The following is a 24161-nucleotide window of genomic DNA, read 5'->3' as shown; positions in this document are numbered from 1 at the left end:
AGCGAAAAAAATTTCAGAGTTCTTTCTTTCCTGGAAATGTCAGAGGCTGAGCAAAATGGATCAATAGCCAGGTAGAATTCCAGTAAGAAAGAATTGCTGATAGTGCCACAATGAGCATGGATGATAGTGCCACAATGAACATGGAAGTTATTGTGGTACCCTGTATGGGTTGAGCACCTGAGCAAGCAATGTACCAAAATGGCATCATGGTGACAAAGAAATATCATCATAATGGTGGCTCCACAAAGTGTTAGAAGAAAGTTGAAGTTCAGTGCAAGAGTAACCACTCAGTTTACTGACACAGCACAAAAGACCACCTGAAAGGTGAAGTTGTGAAATCCTGGAGTGACCAAGAGAGCTGACCAAATGGGAAGACTGAAGTGGATTATGTTATTACCGCCCACCATAGCAGAGCATGCAAGAACTGCCCACTTGTACTAAATCTCCAGAAATGTCTCAGTTTAGATTGCAATACATGTTTTACATAATGAAGCGGGATGAAATTTTTTTGTGCAAATAATTGTTACATGGATGCCATTACAATGCATTTATTTCAGAAACACTAATTATATGCTAACTATTAATGGTACAAGAGCACGGTCTACTGCGTGACTACATTGACAGGCATCCTATCGACAACTGCTGACTATAGTACACAGACTATAAATTGAGTGTTCAATCAGTGTAGTTCATATAAGATTGTACATCTTTGCTTGTACCAATGTTATTAATTTATTTACTAATATCAGTGTTTCCTGGTATTGTTAAATTATGGAAAGATAGTATTTATGACTTGTAGACTCCTCCTAATGTCTGAGTGGCAAAAGACAACTTTTGTTAGCAAATATTTATTAATAACAATTATTTGATTTGTGCCAGAATACATGTACTTTCCCCATGTATATCTTTGCTGATGTCATGAGTGATTTCTGCATTGGCACCTCATCCCACTGGCTCTGAATGTGCCAGATGGCCAACTGCCTGTGCTAGCTAGCATGGGAACCAACTTCTTGCTCCTTACTTTATACGTGCTTCAGTGCAGATATATTTACTTCATGTATGTGAAATAGCAAAACTGCAAATAAAGTAAAATACACTCTCATCTTGAAGTAAGGGATACCTTTTACAAGCACATGATCCTGTCCTGTATAAATGCTAGTTCTGTGCTGGTGGAGTACTATGCAGTTTGCAACAAACCTGTCAAGACAGGCTGCCTGTATCAGTTGACTCTCTGCTTGTCTGGCCTCCTCCAATTTTTTGTTGATCAGGAAGTCCTCTCTGGAGGGACTTGCTTGCTGTGAGCTGCAGTGCCAACTTCCAAGTTAAGACTGATTTGAAGCCGTGGCTGCCACCATGTGTCAGGCCTGGGAGCAAAATGTCATCCATCATTGTGTGGGCGATTTGCTGCTGCTGCCTGCCTCCATTCCTGTGCCAGACTTCAAAGGAGCCAGCTCTCTCTCTCTTGGCAGCAGGCCATAGCACTTCTCTGCATGACTTCATATACTCTGAGTGAAGCTGGTAGATGCCTTGTCTGTGTGCAGTCTATGATGGGGTCATGGGTGACCGAGCATCACTTCCATTAAGCTGTATGCAGTTGCACTTGGCATGGATGTGGCTCAATGCCTAATTACGTGAGGTGACCGGCCTCATGACATTGCAGCTGTTGAGCTGACACACCACGGACTGTGGGCTGAATGAGGATTGGTGCATTCCACAGTGGTACACTACAACCAGTCCTGCCCAAACTGGTTGCCTGGACATCATAGAGTCAATTGTAATTTGTGGGTAATGAATGTTTAGAATTATAATAATCTTTCCTAATGCCTTCAGGCCAAAGCAGTCATCACCCTCTGAGTCAGTGAACCCACTTACCTGGCACAGTACTCTGTCAGCCCCCTGACCTCGACTTGATGCCAGGACTCCACCCCTCATAGCGTCCTACCCCAGATGCTAAACCCTTACTAACAGTGTCCATGAATTACTTAGCTGGGAGTTGTTCTCCTATTGCATCTTTCGGTCTTATAATCCACCCTGCCTCAATATCTGCTAGCCCCTGCCCCAGGAAACTAAATTAACTCACCCTGGGCTTATATTCTTTTTCTCCACCATCTGTCTCATCCTCTGTTCTGTTTCCCCCTCCATCCGACTCCTCCTCCATGTAATTGTGTACTACATACAACTCTCTTTGCTTGTGGCCAGAACAAGATCACCATTGACACATTCCTATTCCCTTCACCTGCTGCCTCTCCCCACTGACTATCAGCCATCCCACTCCAATCCCTCTCCCACTCCCCACTTTGTTTCTCCGTTAATCTGCTCCACCTCACACAACCCTTCATCTCAGTTGAATTGCAATACTTACATAATGTAGTCAATAGGATGTGGAGTTGTACATCTATATGACTATAGCTTTGAAGAAGTATTTGTTGGGAAGCTAGCAACATTCTCAGTCTTATTTTTGGGCCTATCAATGGCTCAGCACCTCAACCATTCTGTGAGTTGTTGTCACTACACCCTAAGCCATTTGTATTGCACCAATTTCCATTACAACTGGAAGGTTGCTTTTTTTGGTTTGTGTTTCTGAAATCTTGATTTTACCTTGTTTTGGCTACTGATTGGTAGGACCATCTATTCTGATTCATAATCCAATCACATGAGTTGCAACAAATAAATTGTAAGAGTTTTTCAATCTCTCAAACAATTACATATTACTTACATTTTATAAAGCTTTATTGATAGAAAAAGTGATGTAAAACTTGAAGCTAGTGCCACCTCCCATATATTTACTATTACCAATTAATTAAAGTGGGCTTCACCCTCTTAGGTTAAGAAAAAAGAAGAAAAATAATGCATCTTACACAATGAAAATAAAGTGTCTTAGACAGGACTGAAATCATTACTGAAGCATTTCTGCCAAAGGAACTATAGTTATCTTTAAGAATGTACTATCTGGTGGTTTTGTACCTTTTAAAATTCAATCAAAGATTCAGATGAAGTAGCCTTGTGAACAGAGTAGTGCTACTGAATAAAGGTAACATTTATATTCCTACTCTGCATTTGTTCTAAACTCTTATTCTTTAATATGATAAAGCAATATTTTCTGACGGTTCCACATGATATAATGAAGACAACAATACTTTCTATCTTTCCATACTCAAAGCTGTTCACTGTCAGCAACTTTTAATTGTTCTGTATTGTGAAACACTTGCATTTAGAAGGAGAGATCCAAGCAGAATTGTTCTGCAGATATACTTAGTTAAGAAAAGAATTGCTGCCATCAAATGATAAGCCACTGAAGTAGATATTCATACTGAAATGGTCAGAAATCTTGAGCTCTTCTTTAGTATCATCGTTAACTGTCTGTTATGTTTTATTCATATTAAAAAAACACTGCCTGACAAAAGAAAGTGAGGCAGCCAAAAGGGATTGTTAGATGTTAATGTAACTTCATACAAGTACCCATCATCAGTGGGTATGTAAATGATCAGAGTTACTCTCCTATGTGACAGGTAAATGGGATCAGAGTGCATTAGTGTTGTTATGTTTAGTGTTCTTATCAGACCTGGTAGGACATGTAACAGACATGAACAGCACCAGATGCTGAGTGATCATTGTGAAGGACACAAAGGTGCTGTGTTCTCATGAGAGACAGTGTTATCTGCACCTGACAGTTTGAAAGGGGCCTCACTGTGGGTCTACATTTGGCCGACTGGTTGAGTCGTACAACAACCAGATTTGTTGGGCACTCAGATGTGACAGTGGTGTGATGTTGGACTTCTTGGATATGTGAGGGCTGGAATACTTGTCATCAAGATTCCACTTGACCACACCTGACTACCAAAAGTGAGACTTGCATATTGGGCCCCAAGCACGTCGTAACCCCTTCACATCTGTGCCTGCCATCCGAGAATCAGAAATGGACTGCCTGCAACATTCTGTTTCATATCGCATTGCTGTTGGAGACTAGCAGCTTCTTGACTAGGGAATTACCATCCCATGTGTAGGTTTCTGTTAACACCACAACACAAATGGCAGAATTTGGAGGGGTGCTGTGGCCTGGGAAGCGTGAATGGCATCGCACTGTGTTCAGCAATGAATCACTACCATCGATGAAAATTGTTAGTGAATATGGTAGCAACCTGGGGAGAAGTCCCATTCTTCCAATGCTTTGGAGAGGCACAGCAGTGTTACTCATGGTGTCATGGCATGAAAAGCCATTGGCTATGACTTTAGGCTGTAGGTGGTTGCGACAGAGGGAACTCTAGCAGCGCAACGGTATGTCTTGGATATCCTGCATCCTCATGTGTTACCTCACATGCAACAGTACCATAGTGCCAGGCTGCAAAAGGACAATGCTTGTCCACACATGGGATGTATCTCTACGAACTGTCTGTATAATCTTGAGATAATCCCATGGCCAGTAAGATATCCTGGTCTGTCCCAAATACAACAGATGTGGGGCCAGCTCAGATATTAATTCTGTTCCATTGCCAGTATAACATGGACCAGTTAAAACACTTGTGGGCAGCTTGTCACAGGATACAGTGACTTCAGGACACCTTTCCCAACCAAATTGATGCATGCTTCCAAGCTAGAGGGGATGCAGCATCATACTGATCAGTAGGTTCATACTGCCAAGTTCTTAATAAACTTGCCTAGATTTTGTGATCACTTAAATAACACAATATGCTCTCTCAGCAAATGAAGTTTCAATTCATTTCCTCCTCCCCTTCCAGGTGATTAACATTTTTTGTCAGGCAGTGTATATTCATTCAGTAGAGTTTAATAACATGTATAACAATATAAAAAAATGGATTACAGATTGAAAATATATGATACATACACCAAGTACAGCATACATTTGGCTTTCCTGGTCTGCGAAATGAAACAGTTCTCCATTTGGTTCTCTTGTTCTGAACCTGAGCTGGACAAGCATGCTGAATTTGCTGGGTTCAAATGATAACAAAAATTTTACATAACTGTGATAGCCAAATCGTGCTGGTACAGTTGGTGTGAGGCAGCTATGTCCTGTCCAACCAGCATCACAGACACAGTGAACATTAGATGTATCACCATTACAAGTGCCATGTGTGCCACAATCAATGGTGGAGCATAAGTCTTCTGTCATTGGGCAGCCTTTTCTACTGTTTTCTGACAAAGCTGGATCATACAGGTCATAGATCTGTGGAGTATGAAGCAGTACTTTATTATATGGTTTATAATAAACAAATATTACAATGAAAAAACATTAAATACAACAGTTTAATACAATCAGAAGATAGGAAATCCCCCCCCAAGCAACAACAAAGGCTATAGTTAGCTCATGAGCATTTTGACATAAAATCTTGGCAGAGAAAGCTTTATTATGTACAGGAAAATGAATAACAAAACAAAGGAAAAATGCAGAAAGAATTTAGCCAAAAATTCACTTACGAAAAATGTGGAAAGAATTGAAATGTGAATGTAAATTAAGAGTATGTGATCAGTTTTGATATTTTTTTCCTTCCTGACTATAGTGCCACTTGTGAACAAAGGAATCAAGCAGAACACTGAGCAGAAAAGCTCATGATTAACTTGAGTTAATTTATATAACTATTATACACTATGTGATCAAAAGTATCCAGACACCTGGCTGAAAATGACTTACAAGTTCATGGCGCCCTTTATCAGTAATGCTGGAATTCAATTGGCCCACTCTTAGCCTTGATGACAGCTTCCACTCTCACAGGCATACGTTCTGTCAGATGCTATAAGTTTTCTTGTGGAATGGCAACCCATTCTTCACAGAGCACTGCACTGAGGAGAGGTATCGATGTCGGTCGGTGAGGCCTGGCATGATGTCGGAGTTCCAAAACATCCCAAAGTTGTTCAAAAGGATTCAGGTCTGGACTCTGGGAAGGCCAGTCCATTACAGGGATGTTATTGTAGTGTAACCACTTCACCACAGGTCGTGCATTATGAAGGTGCTCGATCGTGTTGAAAGATGCAGTCGCCATCCCCGAATTGCTCTTCAACAGTGGGAAGCAAGAAGGTGCATAAAACATCAATGAAGGCCTGTGCTTTGAAGTGCCATGCAGAACAACATGGGGTACAACCCCCCTCCATGAAAAAAACAACCACACCATAACACCAACACCTCCAAATTTTTCTGTTGCTGCCAGATGACATTCACAGGGTATTTGACATGCCCACACCTCGTTATCGGATTGCCACATCGTGTACTGCTATTCGTCACTCTAAACAATGTTTTTCCACTATTCAGTTGTCCAATGTTTATGCTCCTTACACCAAGTGCTGTGTTGTTTGGCATTAACCGGCATGATGTGTGGCTTATGAGCAGCCGCTCGACCACAAAATCCAAGTTTTCTCACCTCCTGCCTAACTGTCATAGTACTTGCAGTGGCTCCTGATGAAGTCTGGAATTCCTGTGTGATGGTCTGGATAGATGTCTGCCCTTTACACATTATGACCCTCTTCAAATGCCAGCGGTCTCTGTCAGTCAACAGATGAGGTCGGCCTGTAACATTTGTGCTGTTCGTGTCCTTTCACGTTTCCACCTCACTATCATATCAGAAACAGTGGACCTAGGGATGTTTAGGAGTGTGGAAATTTCATGTACAGATGTATGACACAAGTGAAACTCAATCACCTGATCACGTTCTAAGTCCATGAGTTCCGTGGAGCACCCCCTTATGCTCTCTCACAGTGTCTAATGACTACTGAGGTCACTGATATGGAGTACCTGGCAGTAGGTGGCAGCACAATGCACCTAATATGAAAAAACATATGTTTTTTGGGGTGTCTGGATACTTTTGATCACATAGTGTATCTGTCCCATTTCATTTTATGCATTAATTTACTGCAATTAAAATGAAAAGCCACCTTCAGAAGGCAAATTATGTAATACTGCAAATACAAACACAGAAAAGTAAAAGTGACAACATTATCCTAGTTTTTAAACTGTTAGTTCCTTCCTTGTGGAGGGGAGAGAGCTTGAGTGGGGAAGATTAAAAAGGAAGTGCTGGTTCTTGAATTCCAGGATGAGAGGGACACATGTACAGGACAGATGGATAGGTTGGGGAAGGTTAAAAGGAAGGACAGGTCACTTACCCTTGAGTCTGAGAGACCTGCCATTTCTTATTATGCTCCCTCAAACTAACTCCCTCTCCTCCTCAAGGAATGATCCAACATTACTGAAAGCTAGTACAGTGCCTCTCTCTTGCTTTTATATTCCACCACCTGAAAGTAAATTCTGGCTAGCAGTTCTGTTTCATAATTTATTAGTTGGATTTTTTGATATGGTAACAGTATGAGAGTTTGGTGTCATTTTCATACTTAAATAATTGTATTGATATAAAAAGGCACAAAACCATTATATTTGAAATTTCTCCAGCCGTAAAAACTGATATAATATTTGAGACCCCACTATAAGTGAAAATAAAACTTCTACTCCTTCTTCCTTTTCAAGGAGTGCATGTTGGCCCACCCCAAAACCACAAGAATGTAACAAAACTGCTGTCTCCCTCTCTTCATCAGCCCTTGTATATCCAGACTTCTAGTTCAGTTAATATTTAATTCTTGCCATTGCAGGCTCTCAGGTGGCATCCTTTTGACGTTGTCACACAATTCTTTGGTAGTGCCTCATCTCTTCTGTCACTGTTGTTTCCACAACTATTTGCTGTATTATGTCTTCATTCCACTCCATATCTCTTAATGTTAGACCAAGACATGTCACCAGAATCCCTCTTCAACTGCTTCATTTCTCTGTTTTTCTTCCTTTTCAAAGAATCCAGTTTTCACTACCATAAACAAGTGCAGGCTCAGCCACCACATTTTATAGTCTTAGTGTTATCTACACTCCTGGAAATTGAAATAGGAACACCGTGAATTCATTGTCCCAGGAAGGGGAAACTTTATTGACACATTCCTGGGGTCAGATACATCACATGATCACACTGACAGAACCACAGGCACATAGACACAGGCAACAGAGCATGCACAATGTCGGCACTAGTACAGTGTATATCCACCTTTCGCAGCAATGCAGGCTGCTATTCTCCCATGGAGACGATCGTAGAGATGCTGGATGTAGTCCTGTGGAACGGCTTGCCATGCCATTTCCACCTGGCGCCTCAGTTGGACCAGCGTTCGTGCCGGACGTGCAGACCGCGTGAGACGACGCTTCATCCAGTCCCAAACATGCTCAATGGGGGACAGATCCGGAGATCTTGCTGGCCAGGGTAGTTGACTTACACCTTCTAGAGCACGTTGGGTGGCACGGGATACATGTGGACGTGCATTGTCCTGTTGGAACAGCAAGTTCCCTTGCCGGTCTAGGAATGGTAGAACAATGGGTTCGATGACGGTTTGGATGTACCGTGCACTATTCAGTGTCCCCTCGACGATCACCAGTGGTGTACGGCCAGTGTAGGAGATCGCTCCCCACACCATGATGCCGGGTGTTGGCCCTGTGTGCCTCGGTCGTATGCAGTCCTGATTGTGGCGCTCACCTGCACGGCGCCAAACACGCATATGACCATCATTGGCACCAAGGCAGAAGCGACTCTCATCGCTGAAGACGACACGTCTCCATTCGTCCCTCCATTCACGCCTGTTGCGACACCACTGGAGGCGGGCTGCACGATGTTGGGGCGTGAGCGGAAGACGGCCTAACGGTGTGCGGGACCGTAACCCAGCTTCATGGAGACGGTTGCGAATGGTCCTCACCGATACCCCAGGAGCAACAGTGTCCCTAATTTGCTGGGAAGTGGCGGTGCGGTCCCCTACGGCACTGCGTAGGATCCTACGGTCTTGGCGTGCATCCGTGCGTCGCTGCGGTCCGGTCCCAGGTCGACGGGCACGTGCACCTTCCGCCGACCACTGGCGACAACATCGATGTACTGTGGAGACCTCACGCCCCACGTGTTGAGCAATTCGGCGGTACGTCCACCCGGCCTCCCGCATGCCCACTATACGCCCTCGCTCAAAGTCCGTCAACTGCACATACGGTTCACGTCCACGCTGTCGCGGCATGCTACCAGTGTTAAAGACTGCGATGGAGCTCCGTATGCCACGGCAAACTGGCTGACACTGACGGCGGCGGTGCACAAATGCTGCGCAGCTAGCGCCATTCGACGGCCAACACCGCGGTTCCTGGTGTGTTCGCTGTGCTGTGCGTGTGATCATTGCTTGTACAGCCCTCTCGCAGTGTCCGGAGCAAGTATGGTGGGTCTGACACACCAGTGTCAATGTGTTCTTTTTTCCATTTCCAGGAGTGTATTTCCTCATAGTCCTAACCCAGATATCTTCTCATATTACCATTTATAGCAGGATGTCCCTCCCAAGAGACAGGAGGAGTGCTTTTTTTGTATATTTTGAACCACGTTTCACATACTGCTATCTCTGTCCTGAGATATGTAAATGAATTTACCTGTTTCATTATCACATTATCAATATTTTTGGTCTTATGCATTTACCTTCCATACCTTCCATTGCCATTACTTTTGTTTTATTTACACCTATAAACATTTGATAAGACTGTAATATGTTATTGAATTTAACATTATTATGAAAAGGAAAGTTGCTACTCCCCATATAGTGGAGATGGTGAGTCACAGATAGGAACAACAGAAAGACTGTCACAAATAAGTTTTATGCCAAACAAGGCCATGGTCGAAAACAGATCTCTCTCTCTCTCTCTAACTCACACACACACACACACACACACACACACACACACACACACACACGCGCGCGCAAATGCAACTCACATACACGTGACTGTAGTCTATGGCAGCTGAAGCCACACTGATTGTGGCTTCAGCCACCAGAGAAGGCAGTCATGTATGTGATGGTTTCATTTGCATATGTGTGTGTGTGTGTGTGTGTGCATGTGTGTGTGTGCGTGTGTGTGTGTGTGTGTCTGTGTGTGTATGTCGTCCATTTTCCACAAGCTTATTTGTGACTGTCCTTTTGTTGTGCCTGTCTGCAACTCAGCATCTCCACTGTGTGGTGAATAGCAACTTTCCTTTCCATAGTACTGTTACATTCCATCCTGGGTTGTCCATTGTTTGACTGAATTTAAAAACATTTTCTTGTAAAGCACTTTCACTCTCTGCTAGGAGAGTCCTGTCACCTACAAATAAAATGGTGTTAATAAATTTGTTCATTCCCAGATCCATCTTCTCAGGGTTTTCAGAATTAAATTCTTCTAAGATTTTCTTGAAATATACAGAGTGTTCCTTCCAAGAGTGTGTTTTCTCTAGTGTAAATGGAAAGTATCACTTTGTTTCCTGTCATAAACAAAATTATTATTAAAGCATAATTTGAAGCACATTCGATAGAACAGCCATAAATTAATCTATAGTGATATTTGTCTTCTTGATATGTATTAACAGGAACATTAAAACCCAATGAATAACCCGTACTCCAGGAGAAAATGTACGTACTCGCAATGGCCATTTGCAGTGCCTGTGTTATTTATGCAATATGTTTTACATGATCCATCCATCACAGTCCCTTGCATTGGCTACTGCCAGACAGTCTACTCTACACACCTTGCAACATACCAGGGAAATTGAGTTGACTAATAAACACGTATTGAGCCTATCAAACTTCAATAACAGGAACCAATGCTACTTTTCTACTGAAGGGGCAAGTGAACAACCTAAAATTAACAGATGGCTTGTTTACTAAGGGGAGGAGTTGCTCACTGATGTCTTTATGTCCTTTATGCATATTATAGTTTTATCAAGTGGCCAGTGAATCTCAGTCAGTGAATTATGAAAACAAACATATTAAAACTTTTGAAAGCACTTGATTGAATGACAATAGTTGACATTCAAGCACTGGGTCAATAGAGGATTCATCAATAAACAACTTCCAAAATGCCGTGCTCAGCTCAAATACACAAGCGGCACTTGCCTAAATGAACTTACCCTATTGGTATCCAGCAACAAAAGACCCAAAAAATACCTCTGCATGCTCTCAGCTCAGCAAGTCATGTGACCATCTACCCTAGTCAAAGTCCATTTGTGGCCAAACACATTTGGTCACAAACAGTAATTTATGTTTAACATTTAAATCATATTCATTAAAATTATTCATCACAAATATTAAAATATTCTTTCATTCATAAATGTTATGAAATGAACCTTTTCAGTTTTTAAATAATTACATCAATCATCACAGGAATCCACACACACTAGTCAAGAGTTTTACTATATTTATGGCATCCATTTCAACACTGCGTTATTCAAATGTCATTTTTTGTTTTTATACCAATTTCCAACTTTCCATTCAAAACATGCAATCAAATATTATATGCCCAGAATGAGATTTTCACTCTGCAGCTGAGTGTGCGCTGATATGAAACTTCCTGGCAGATTAAAACTGTGTGCCCGACCAAGACTCGAACTCGGGACCTTTGCCTTTCGTGGGCAAGTGCTCTACCATCTGAGCTACCGAAGCACGACTCACGCCCGGTCCTCACAGCTTTACTTCTGCCAGTATCTTGTCTCCTACCTTCCAAACTTTACAGAAGCTCTCCTGCGAACCTTGCAGAACTAGCACTCCTGAAAGAAAGGATACTGCGGAGACATGGCTTAGCCACAGCCAGGCTGCCCTTCATTGACTGTGAGAAGACTTACAGTAAGGCAGAAATGATGAAATGTGCGTCTAAATTTGTCAAATGCTATTAAATCACTCTACAATACACATAAAATTAGTATAAATGAAGAATTATTGACTGTAAACCAGACACTAAAAAAAGAGTGTGATGTCTCATCAATCCTTTTCAGGGTTCTGTACCTCTGTCAGTAAAAACAGAGCCCTTATGGAATTGCTTTATTGTCCAAGTAATTACTTTATTGTCCATCTACCTGTCTGTCTGTGTGTCTGTCTCACAGTTGAGACCCCATTTTCTCAGCAATGTTCAGATTTATGTCACTTAGTAAGGTCTATGGTCCCTTTGCCAGGCATCACCACAGAGCCCATCATTCTTTCTTCTCATGATGGGCTTTTTGTTGAAGCATGGGGATGTCATAATGACACTTTTAAACTTGATGGTTTTGATGAAAATTTGGAAATTTGTGGTAAAGTTCTATGGGACCAAATTGCTGAGGTCATCGGTCCCTAGGCTTACGCACTAATTACACTAACTTAAACTAACTTACACTATGGATAACACATACACCCATACCCGAGGGAGGACTCAAAACTCCGATGGGGGGAGCCGCACGAACCGTGACAAGGCGCCTCAGACCGCACGGCTACCCCATGCAGCGGTTTTGGTGAGGTTGTAAGATAACAGGCAGCAGGGTCACATGATAACACATATCACAGCTGTGGCACCATCTTCTGGAGTGTATGTTTTGTGGGAAATTTTGCCAAGAATTTTCCGAGGAGAGAGGGGAAAGTGTTTGTTGAATTTTCTCCTCATGATGGGTGAACTGATTTTATAAGCATGTTTCATAATGAATACATCCCTGCAATTCTAACATTCTTTTTTATCTCCAACCTTATATATACTTAATGATTGAATATAATAGAGGGAAACATTCCACGTGGGAAAAATATATCTGAAAACACAGATGATGTGACTTACCGAACGAAAGTGCTGGCAGGTCGATAGACACACAAACAAACACAAACATACACACAAAATTCAAGCTTTCGCAACAAACTGTTGCCTCATCAGGAAAGAGGGAAGGAGAGGGAAAGACGTCTTTCCCTCTCCTTCCCTCTTTCCTGATGAGGCAACAGTTTGTTGCGAAAGCTTGAATTTTGTATGTATGTTTGTGTTTGTTTGTGTGTCTATCGACCTGCCAGCACTTTCATTCGGGAAGTCACATCATCTGTGTTTTTACTTATATATACTTATAATTCTTGCTACACTCCATTCCTCTAGATTATTTGCTGAGCACCAAACATCATTCATCAACTGCACATATAAGTTTTCCCATTTAATACTAGCATATTTCGTACGTTCCAGATTTATTCCATTTGTACCTGTAGCCTTCCTGTTACTGGTCTTCTTTAAACTACTTGTTAACTCTTTATTTATGGTTGCATTGTATTTCTAGTATTCACAGTATCTGTATAGCAGAAAGTGGTGGAAAATTCTAACTTATGGTTTTAATTTGATACACGGTCACCTGTAGATATAAATTCTTAAGCACTTTGCCATGTAATATTTTAGTAGTGTAATTCAAACATTCATATCATTCATGCGAGTCAAAGTCTGAAGCTCCATGATTTTTGTCTCGGGTCTTCAATTCTTATAATAATGTCACTCTGAGATTACATATTTAAAAACTGCTCTTACTGCAAAGTATTTATAATTCTCAGAAATGCAATCAAAGTTATGAGTGATGGGAAAAGTGGCGGCCAGTGTTTCTCAAGTCTTCAATGTAATTCATGTTTGCCTCCCCAGCAGATAAAAAGCATGCATTCTGAATCAGATTAAAATAAATATTGAGAGCAAATATCACAAAAAATGTAGTGCAATGCTCGATATATTTCTAAACTGTTCCATATCCAATTTTCAAAGGTGCACAATGTAAAACTGACTTATTTTTACAATGGAAAGTTACTGATGTCAGGATTTACATCAACTGTGTCAGCAGCCTTGGATCTATAGTATTTCTGAACTGGGGCAAAAACTTGTTAGTGACCCCCTCACTCGAATGTTTGAAATAGGATGTCAAAAATTAAAAAAAAAAAATTGATTTTTCAAAAATATGTTCATTTTGTAGTGCATGTCTTATTGAAGAGTTTGATATATAAAACATATACTTTTGAGGAAATGTAAGACATGTTATTTGGTCTTAAGTGTGCCAAAGTGCTGTGCTATGCCTCTTCACACAGCACTCTTCTATTGCATGGCACTATATTTCACTGTGTGGAATTCAAATGTGTATATTGTGTAATGGAAGCCATCAAACCTATATTCGGGGCAGTGGCAATTAAAATGACCCGTGGTGCCTCTCCTACTCCCAGTCGGTTGGTTTGACATCCTAGCCCCTTAAAAAAACCTCACTATTAATACTGGGTGGGGTTATTTGTGACTGGGAGAACAAGAACTCCTTAGAAAATTTGCACTCTTCATTGGCTATTAGCTAATGACTTTCTCTTCTGTGAGAGATAAAATTAAATAAAGGCAACATGAAACCAGTAAAGACAAGAGACAAGGAAAATAGTACACATTTCTTCAATCCTTAGGTCCTAGAATTTTTTTTCTCTCTAATCTTGCTACAGCTTTACACAGCATGCTTTCCTTTCTGCGAAAGAATCTATTACTTCATCCATATTCATCAAACGTTTTGCTACATGAAAAATTGGAATGTCATTGTCTAACACTGAAAAAGCTGTTAATACGAATAGTACCCAAGAGTGGTGTGGCTTCTGGATTTGATTACATCTACTTTGTCACTGTCTGTTAGATAAAATGAAATAGGCATTGTATTACTGCAGCAGTTGTAACACATGCCAAATAAGCAAGACTGTTTTGCCACAAATGGTCATTTTCATCTACCTCATATACATAAATAAATAACAAGACAGAATATAATTTAAGAAGTACATATATCAAATGCCTATTAGTCCTAATACAAGCAAAATGTTTTATGTTAGGAAATAATTTCACATTCATACATTCCAGTTTTTCAAGCATGAGATCAAAACGTAGCAGTTGTGTGAAATTTTTATATAAATTTGGAATCATCATATTCTTCAATATAATTTGCATGATGTCACCGTTTCTTCTCCTTGCTTGTTCTAGCAAACAATCTTGCCATCAATAATTCTGTAACTATTCCTGCCATTGACAATACTTATTCTCTGGTTAACTTCACTAACACTGTCATAATCACTGGGTTAGTTATCCCACATGCATCCTCTGGTTAGGCATTATTACATGTTTGTACAATGCGTTTTCTGCACTATTCCAAGAATCGAACTTAAGCAGCTGCGAACTGGGGATTGTACATCTGGCCCTTAGTAATGTAGTGATCTGGCAAAAATTTTCTGTCAAAATTTCATTTTCTTGGATACACTGAAAAGATAATAGGTAATCTGTCTTATCTGTTATTCCAGTTAGTCATTTATTTACATTCTGGTAGTCTGAATCTATGGATTTCGCTTATAATTATAACAATACTTATCATTCAGACACCCAATCAGCCACATAAATAAACAGCAATTGTTATTCACTCATTCAGGTTTATTTAGCTCAGCTCATGTAGCCCCACCCCCTTTTGTCTGCAAGATGTGATGGGGATTCCCCTGACAGAGACATCACATACACTATGCATGCATTCAAAAACCAACTTACGATTCATTAAGAAATCCTCTTAGAATGCATTCAAAAATGTTCAAAAACAAACAGGGATGTGTTTCAGCACCATCAGGGATGTGTTTCAGGATCATATGAATAATCAATAGACGAACATGTGCTGGATGCTAGGCACTTTGTGAAACTAGGGTTTTTTTTCTTCAAGAATATGAATTTGGCACCCCCTGAAACTGCCATCTGGAGAGGATACCCCGGTTTATCCCCCCCCCCCCCCCCCCCCAAATCTGGGCCTATGTGTCAGGGTGCACATTAAGGAAAGAGAAGCAGGAATTAAAAATTAAATCTGTTCACTGTATTATCAATAAACTATAAATCTGATTTCAATATGTAGGAAAGTTTTGTTAGACTGTAAGTAACGAGGAGTAAAGGTCACCAGTCATCAACAGCAGAGACATTGAGTTGTCAAGAGGCACATAAAGAAGAGAATGAAAACTTTTCTAGCTTTTGGAGGAAATAGGTAGAGTGAGAAAGAGGCAGGAAGGAGGAGGACATGATCACAAACAAACCAACAGTTCATGTGCACAGGTGTGTGTGTGTGTGTGGGCGCGCGCACGTGAATGGGGAGGGAGGCGGGGGGGGGGGGGGGGGCATGTGTGGGTGTTTTTCTGTGTGTGCATTTCTGCTCTAGCTCATCAAAGGATTTCTTCTGAAAATTAGTAGAGTTTTCATTCTCTTGTGTGTGTGACTTTCAATGACTCAACGCCTCTCCTATTTGGTGAGTGGTCTCCTTCACTCCTAAATTTGATTTGAATTAATAGTTATTGGTCTCAATAAGTCCTGTTGTGTGTTGTTACATATGGTTATGGGACATCATTTACAGTTTGTATAAACATTACAATTAACTCATAAGAGAAAACAACAATTGCACCTCTAGAATGAAACAAATCATCTAAAACATTACGTTATTTAAGAAAACATTTAACTTGGTAATTTTAGACTCACGACAAGAAAAATAACACTAATGTATGTAGAATGAAATAAATAGCAATAAACTTATGGTACATAAGAAAATATTTAACTTGGTTATTTTAGACTAGCATTCATAAATTTCTCTACTGTGTACAAGCAGTTTTTCTGAAGTAACATTTTTACTTTTACTCTGAATCCTTCTCTGTTCAACGTTAAGTCTTTGGGTAGCATGTTGTGTAGAACTCCCATGTGCCTTACATTGCTCTGTTCTTTGTGTAGTCATTGATTACTCACAAACATTGGCATGATAGGTCTGATGATGGTGGATGCCTTTATGTTTTGCAAAAAATATTTAAATCTTCATGAATAAAACATACTGTTTCATTAATATAAGTACAAGGCACTGGATGGATCTTGAGCTCAAGAAATAGATGTTTAGAGATTGAAGAGAGAGGCACTTGTCTCATTATATTAATTAATATCTTTTGCATAGTAAATATCTCTCTGTGTGAGACACCTTAAAATAGAATGCAACATGTGAGTACTGAATGTACAAGTGCAAAGTATGTGAATACTAGTGTTTCAATGTCATGTACTTTTTACTTATGTAATTAAATGTGCAGCACAAACTTCACATTCTGTTTACTAACTTTTTTATGCACATCCCACCCATAATATTTTAGACTGTGTATTGGGTACTTTGGTATTGAATCGGACCATGTATCAATAGCAGAGCACTTTTTGCTGTAGGTAAGGCTCTTCACTAAAAGTTTGCATGCTCAGTTGTTGGCATATGAAACCCATAAATTAAATAGTAAACATCAGGATTCTACCTATGAAGTTTATGCTTGTATAATTTTACAATGTTCAGCTTATATTCTCATGATTAATAAATAAAAGAAAGATTTTGTAACAAACTGTAATTACAACCATGTTTGTGAACTGAAAGTATATGAAAATAATAGATTGCAAAGCAATAAAACTTGTTTTGCTTTGATAATGACCACAACTTATGTAAAATACTGAAAATCCACCTAAACTACTACAGAATTCAGACTGGTACCTAATGTGGTATTGGCTTTAGATTTTCAAAGCAAATGCCAAGTTCATGTTCTTTGTACTGTATTTTTATGTATTTAGTTATTTTTTAAACAAAGAAAAAGACAGAAACCAGGAATGAGATATTACATTTTCATAGCTATTGATCATTAATACAAGTAGAATATTTCTAATTCTATTCTTTCTAATGAGGTATACATTTTTGAAAAGTAATGACATTTTATAAATATGGAATCGCAAATCGCATCCCCTTGTTACCCCAGTATCACCCTGGATTGGAACAACTTAACCACATCCTTCACCAAGCCTTTGACTACCTATAATCATGCCTAGAATAGAGGAACATTGTTACCACAATCCTTCCCCCCCTCTCTGAAAGTGATATTCCCCATGCACAAAATCTACAAAATATCCTGGTTCATCATTATGCCTTACCTATTCCTAACCCCTGCTACATGGATCATATCCCTGTGGAAGAACTGTCTTATACACCTGTCCAAGCACATCCTATTTCATTCCCATCTTAAGCATATCCTACACTATCAGAGACACTCAAATTAGTGGCCACCACCAAATTGTGGCCAAGAGCAGAGTTGACCGCCCAGTGGCAGAATATGCTGCTGAACACAAAATGCTGGACCTCATTGGCTGCTTCACCACTAAGCTCATCGGGATGCTCCACCCTCCCATTATCAGGTAATTCTGTAGGAGGGGTTTGTCCTAGTAACATGTCCCTCAATCACACAATCCTCCTGGCATTCATCTTCACTGGCCCATGTCCCATACTTATCTTTACCAGTATCCATGTGCTTCCTACTTCATTCCATCGATCTGTACTCACATGTTTCTTTCTGCAGTTCTCCCTCCCCCTATTATGTTTCTCCACCCTTCCCCCTTTCCAGTTACTCACCTCCTCCTCCTCTTCAATGTGAGCCATACATAACTCCCTCTGCTTACATCAGTATGAACTCACTAATGCCACATTTCTAAGTCATTGCCTTGCTGTCTCTCCTATCCAGCCCTTAGCCATGCCTTCTTCACAACTCCTTCCCCTCTCCACGTCCTTTCTCCTTTCACCCACTCCATCTGACACAATCCCTCGCCCTATTTTGGCCGCAGCACTGTGACAATGTAGTCAGTAGGGGCAGTATAGTGGTGTATGTGTTTATTTTCTATTAATTAACACCAAAGAAAGATAGTACTGAAAAGCTCTTTCAGTCTTGTTTATGTGCCTGGTGACCATTCATTGCCTTGCCTTTTGGTTTATACATGTAAAAATGGGCACAGCAACTGTCATATTTTAAGATGTTACTCAAACAAATCATCCCATTTATCCCAAAATGTGCAAATTAAGTATCATCATGTGAGATTCAAATTCTACACAAATGCCAGTTTTTTGGCTAGAATCCTCAGGTTTATTATTCTAAAATCTGTAAATTAAAGCAAGTCTTGTTGCTGAAAATTGATGCAGAACCAACAAATTAAACAACAAAGAACTGAACCTATAAACAAGCCAGGAAAATATTTGTTGCTCAAGTGACTAGAGAAGATTAGTTACTATTATTACCATATTTTAAGGAAGTATTGTTTCAAACTTTAAACTGTACTTCTGTTAATGACATGCAGAAAATTACAGCATGTCAAAATTTTAATTTGTGATGAGTATTTTAACTCTGAAAAAGATATTCACTTCTTCCTAAAACAATTTCAGAAGTGTCAATGATATTTAATAAATGTTTCCCAATATAAAACACATTATTTTGTTGTACTTGCTTTCTATAAATATGAATCATGGCTTACCTGACCATTATAAAACACATTCCTGATGCAACCAGAGAAACCAGTCAGAGTGGGCATGTAATTCCAATTATATTGCTGTGGTTGAAATAATTCTATGTGAAGACCACCAATCTGAAGTGGTGTGTTAACATTCAGATATTCATTGAAAAGTGGAACTTTTCCTTGTACCTTGCAGCTGCTGTCATCAAATCTTGGAATTGCATCATCTTCAGTTTCTGCCATGACAGCAGATTTACAGTAGTCCACTACAAGATGAACATTCTATTTAAGCAAAAGAAAGAACTGCTATCGATTTATGTTATGTGTGCTTTCTTTAAGATACCTTTCTACATAAGTAAGAAATGTAATTAAGATATAAGTAATGATAAAAATAATATTATTTATTTTTTATCATAAATAAGATACATTAACAACTACACAAAATGTGTTATTTCTGCAAGGCTTAAAACTGCATAACATCATAACCTAATATGACTCTGGCAATTACATTAACAATGGTACATATTCTTTCCATCTGGAAAGAGTCAAATGTTACGGACAGCATATTTCCATGTGCTTTATTTGTTAATATGATAACATCTGAAAATAAAATCAAACAAAACAGGAAGCTAGTACAAGCAGTTTGAAATTATGGATTTCAAACAGAGTGACTTAATGCACCTTATATTGTACTCATTTCTAACTGATGCTGCAACAGAATGCAAAAAGAAAACAAAATATTGTTCCTTCTACTCTCCTTTATTTTATAATTAAGTTATTTGAAAGACAGAAAAAGAAAATATGATATGGAAATGATACAATGGAGTTGTAGACAATCTGTTATGGCTGTTCCTTTGTTCTACATTTTCAACTAGGTTGAATGCCTAGTGAGAGCTCCAAAGATGAAGTTTAGCACCAAACTCCAAATATAAAAGTAACTTATCATGCCAACAAACCAGCTGGCAAAACAAAGTGCTGCAGATATACAATTGGAAGGGCTTCAGATTTGGGAACTGGTGGATATTCATTTAGTAGAATAACCCATTTTCTCCTTTCCTCCCACTGATACATTCTTTCTAATAGTCAAACAGTGCACTACATATTGTGTTGAGTTAGCAGATGATTCCAACATTTTAATGTATTATTGTTGTTGATTGATGAAAAAGATATTTGGATATTTACAGTCTTTGCGATTCTTTATCATGTTAGTGACATGTGAAGAAACTTTACAAAAAACATTAGTGCTGCTCCTAAGTGTAACATTTGCAACAAAATTTCAATGATTTCAGGGAAGAGGTCCTTTAGATATCTAATCACATTGCAAGTTACTTTCATTTAACACAACCAAGAAAAAGGGAAAGCCTATGTTCTGTGCTCAAAACCTTGACTCAGCAGAAATCTCTCTCCATTTGTTAACACCTGTAACTGTTAGTCACAGAGCAAATCCTTTACAGATATCAGAAAATCTCAAGCACTGTTACGTTTTAGCAAGACAGTATGTGAGAGGTTCTGTGAATTATATACCACTAGAGAGACTATTTTCAAAGGCTGGCAACTCCATCACTCAAAAAAAGAGAGAGGCTGTGAAAATCTCATAGCAAAGCCCTTTTTTACTGGATAACCTCAAAAATATTTATCAGAAACATATTTTGGTTGTTACTGTAAATCATGAAATATGAGCAAACATAGCACAAGCAGACATTTTGTAGGAAAAAAGTGAGTGTTATACTATTATTGATACATCTCAAAATTTCCTAGAGTTAGCCTTTTCTTAAAGTGACAACACTTCTGAATATAACTCCTTTGAGATAACACTGAACTAATATACTCAATAAGGAAACAAAGATTAATGAAGCAAACTTACAAACACTATTTTCAGTTTAGAAGAACTTAAATCCTCCTGATATATGTATAAATATATGCTCAGTTTTGTTAACCAGCTTCATAAGTTTATTTTAATTTATGAGCACTTAACTGTTAATATACTTAAAAAACACAAATTTCATAAGAAAACTGGTGTACAAATCAAATCAGTAGAACAGTTAATGGGGGGAGTGACTCTCCATGGTATATAGTTTTTGTAAAGAAACTAACCTGACTTAAAGCCTGTAATATTTATATGAAAAATGTAATCTGTACTATCTTCAAATAAAGTACTTTGTAACAAACAATCACTGTTGTTTCCTGCAAGTATTAGATCTAAAATAAAACAGTAATTGTTTATTTTATCATTTAATTCAATAAATTATTGTCACCCAATTTTTGGGCATGTATTTCGACTGAAGTTATGCCTCCATAGCTGAGTGGTCAGCACAGCTGACTGCCATGTGGGGGACCCAGGTTTCATTCTGAGTATTGACAGGGATTTTTCCTTGGTGGGAGGAGTGGTACAGGGTGAACTCACCCTTGTGAGGCCAACTGAGGATCTGAGCGAGATGGCACAGTGGTTAGCAAACTGGACTCACATTCAGGAGGATGATGGTTCAAACACATGTCCGGCCATCAAGTTTATGTTTTCTGTGATTTCCATAAACTGCCCCAGGCAAATGCCAGGATGGTTCCTTTGAAAGGGCACAGCCAAGTTTGTTCCCCATCCATGACACAATCCGAGCACAAGCTCGGCCTCTAACAACCTCATTGTCAATGGGATGTTAAACCCAGTCTTCCTTCTTTCCTTCTTTCAACTAAGGAACTATTCAACTAATTAGTAATGGTTCCAAGATCAAGAAAACTGATGACTGGGAGAGTGGTGTGCTGACCACATGCCCCTCCATATTGCATCTGATGACGCTGTTGGCAGATGATAAGGTGGTTGGCTGGGCCCTGTTGGCCTGTCTAGGGCTAGAAAGTGTAACTTCATTTTTTGTAAAGATAATGTGTTGATTTGCAGACGGGCAGATCATGACAGATTTTGTTTCAGCCAGAGCCTTCTTGAAAAAAGAAAGACACACAAGTTTGCACAACCAATCACATCTCATGCATCTCCAACTGCTCTGGCCAGAAGGTTGTAGTGTCATACTGCAAAAAAGCAGCAATCCAGAGTGGATCAGGGGAGGGAGGTATAGCATGGTGCAGGACCTGGGCAGGGGAGAAGGGGGGGGGGGGAGAGGGAGTTAGCACTGCCTGACAGAGCATGCAGGGAGTAAATAGTAGCCAGACAAGGCTGCCAGATTCACTATCAGGAGGCTGTGGGGGAGGGATGGGGGAAGGGAAGATGAATGGGGAGTGAAAAGGAGAGGAACAGAGAAGGGGAAAAAGAGCAGTGGATGGATTGACAGAGACCGGCGCACAATGAGGATGAGCGGACATGAATTGGGAGGAGGTCTAGGACAGCAGAGGGGGCAGAAACTGTTGGTTCAAGAGTGTGAGGACAGTAGTTTACCACAGGTTCAAGCCAGTGCAATTTCAGCAGTGGAGAATGTGTTGCAATGATAACACCCAGTTCAGAAAAATGGGTGATGGAGTGGAGGTTCCAGATGGCCTGGGTTGTGAAGCAGCCACTGAAATCAAGCATGTTGGGTTCAGTTGCATGTTGTGCCATAGGGTGGTCCCACTTTACTCTTGGACACAGTTTGGCAGTGGCCATTTATCTTGGTGGACAGCTGGTTGGTAGTCATACCAATATAAAAAGCTCTGCAGTGACACCAGCAGAGCTGGTAAATGTCATGGCTGCTTCACATGTCACCCAGCCTCTAATGGGGTGGGATAAACCTGTGACAGGACTGGAATAGGAGGTGCTGGGAGGTTGAACTGGGCAGGTCTTGTATCAGGATCCAAAGGCATATGATCCTTGTGGCAAGAAGTTGAGATTGGGGGTGCCAAAGGATGGACTAGGATGTTGTGGAGGTTGGATGGGCAATGGAACACCACTTTAGGAGGACCTTGGGTTGGATGTTCCACATTTCAGAGCATGATGATGGATAATCAAAGCTCTGGTAAAGGATGTCATTCAGCTGTTCCAATCCAGTATTGGGAGACAAAGGTGGCATTCTTCTGTACCTGGTTCTTAGGGGTGGTGGGAGGATTGGGGGTGTGTGAGTATATGGCAGACCTGAGCATGAGAGTTCTTGTCGCTGCAGATAATTGCATAATACTGTTGATATTCTTACCTGGAGTTCTCATTTTTTGAACCTTATTTTTATTTTTTCAAATTTATTTCAATCGACAATCGACTGCATAAACTAGTGGTGATTCTGAACATATAAGTAGAGATTTAACTCATGACACTAATTTAGACCACTGGTCTATTTAAATCACAGCTGGTGGTGGATGTTTCAATTAACTACAGTTCATCTCCTCTAAAACATATTTTTATCAAATAAACAAACAACACATATGTTAAGGAAATGAATATACACTGAGTTAAAAAATGAAAATTCATTTAATCTTAAAAGTTTGCAGCGTGTCTGATGTCAATGGTCAGCTACTGATCTTCTCATTCATTCTTTTTTCATTTGTGTTGTTGCTTTAAATAACATACAGATTATGTGAAAAAATCCTTAAAAATGGTTGGCAGGACAATATTAATGAAGTCAGTATTGACAGAAGCACAAAATTGGGAAAAGAATGAGCCACGTATTTTGTGATGTTCAGATTCTTTAACTAGATCCTAGGAGTAAAAGTCTGCAACTTCTGAAATGCCAATATGCGTCTTGTTTTTGAAGCTATGTCAAATATAAATGGGCAAAATTCTAACAAAGATGTGATATAGGTGACTTCAACTGAATGAATATATATTAGGCAGTTTGTGGAAGGCAATATCTTGCATGAAGTTGTGCTATCAATCTAATATTTTCATTAGCAAAATGAATGAACATGTTGCATTGTTGAGCAAAAAGCTGTTAGAAAGTAATATAATGTAATTGATTATTTTTGCTGTTATATTAATAAAGTAAGTTATAAAACCTGTCAAAATTTTTAGAAGGATGCAAGCACATGAAGAATCAGGATGTGAACTCTAATGATGGTTGGACAAGTGCAAAACAATAAAAATAATGAAACATACATGGAATGTGGGCTGATTTATTCAGTTATTTGACATGTTGTGCGGCAGTAGCATTGT

The 24161-nt window shown here is 39.6% G+C and overlaps 1 protein-coding gene across 1 annotated transcript in view; it reads right to left on the bottom strand.

Annotated features, from left to right (window-relative positions):
* The window catches only part of LOC126195523 (neural-cadherin-like), a 390552-nt gene that overhangs the window by 97636 nt on the left and 268755 nt on the right, over nt 1-24161 (bottom strand). The window contains exons 20-21 of the mRNA XM_049934150.1: nt 19121-19381; nt 4844-5182 (exon numbers count right to left, since the gene is read on the bottom strand). Of these exons, the coding sequence (XP_049790107.1) occupies nt 4844-5182; nt 19121-19381 (600 nt within the window). The remainder of the gene's footprint in view (nt 1-4843; nt 5183-19120; nt 19382-24161) is intronic.

The sequence above is a fragment of the Schistocerca nitens genome, chromosome 7 (genome assembly GCF_023898315.1).
Source record: "Schistocerca nitens isolate TAMUIC-IGC-003100 chromosome 7, iqSchNite1.1, whole genome shotgun sequence".
Lineage (NCBI taxonomy): Eukaryota > Metazoa > Arthropoda > Insecta > Orthoptera > Acrididae > Schistocerca > Schistocerca nitens.
This window is presented reverse-complemented; position numbering and strand designations above follow the sequence as displayed.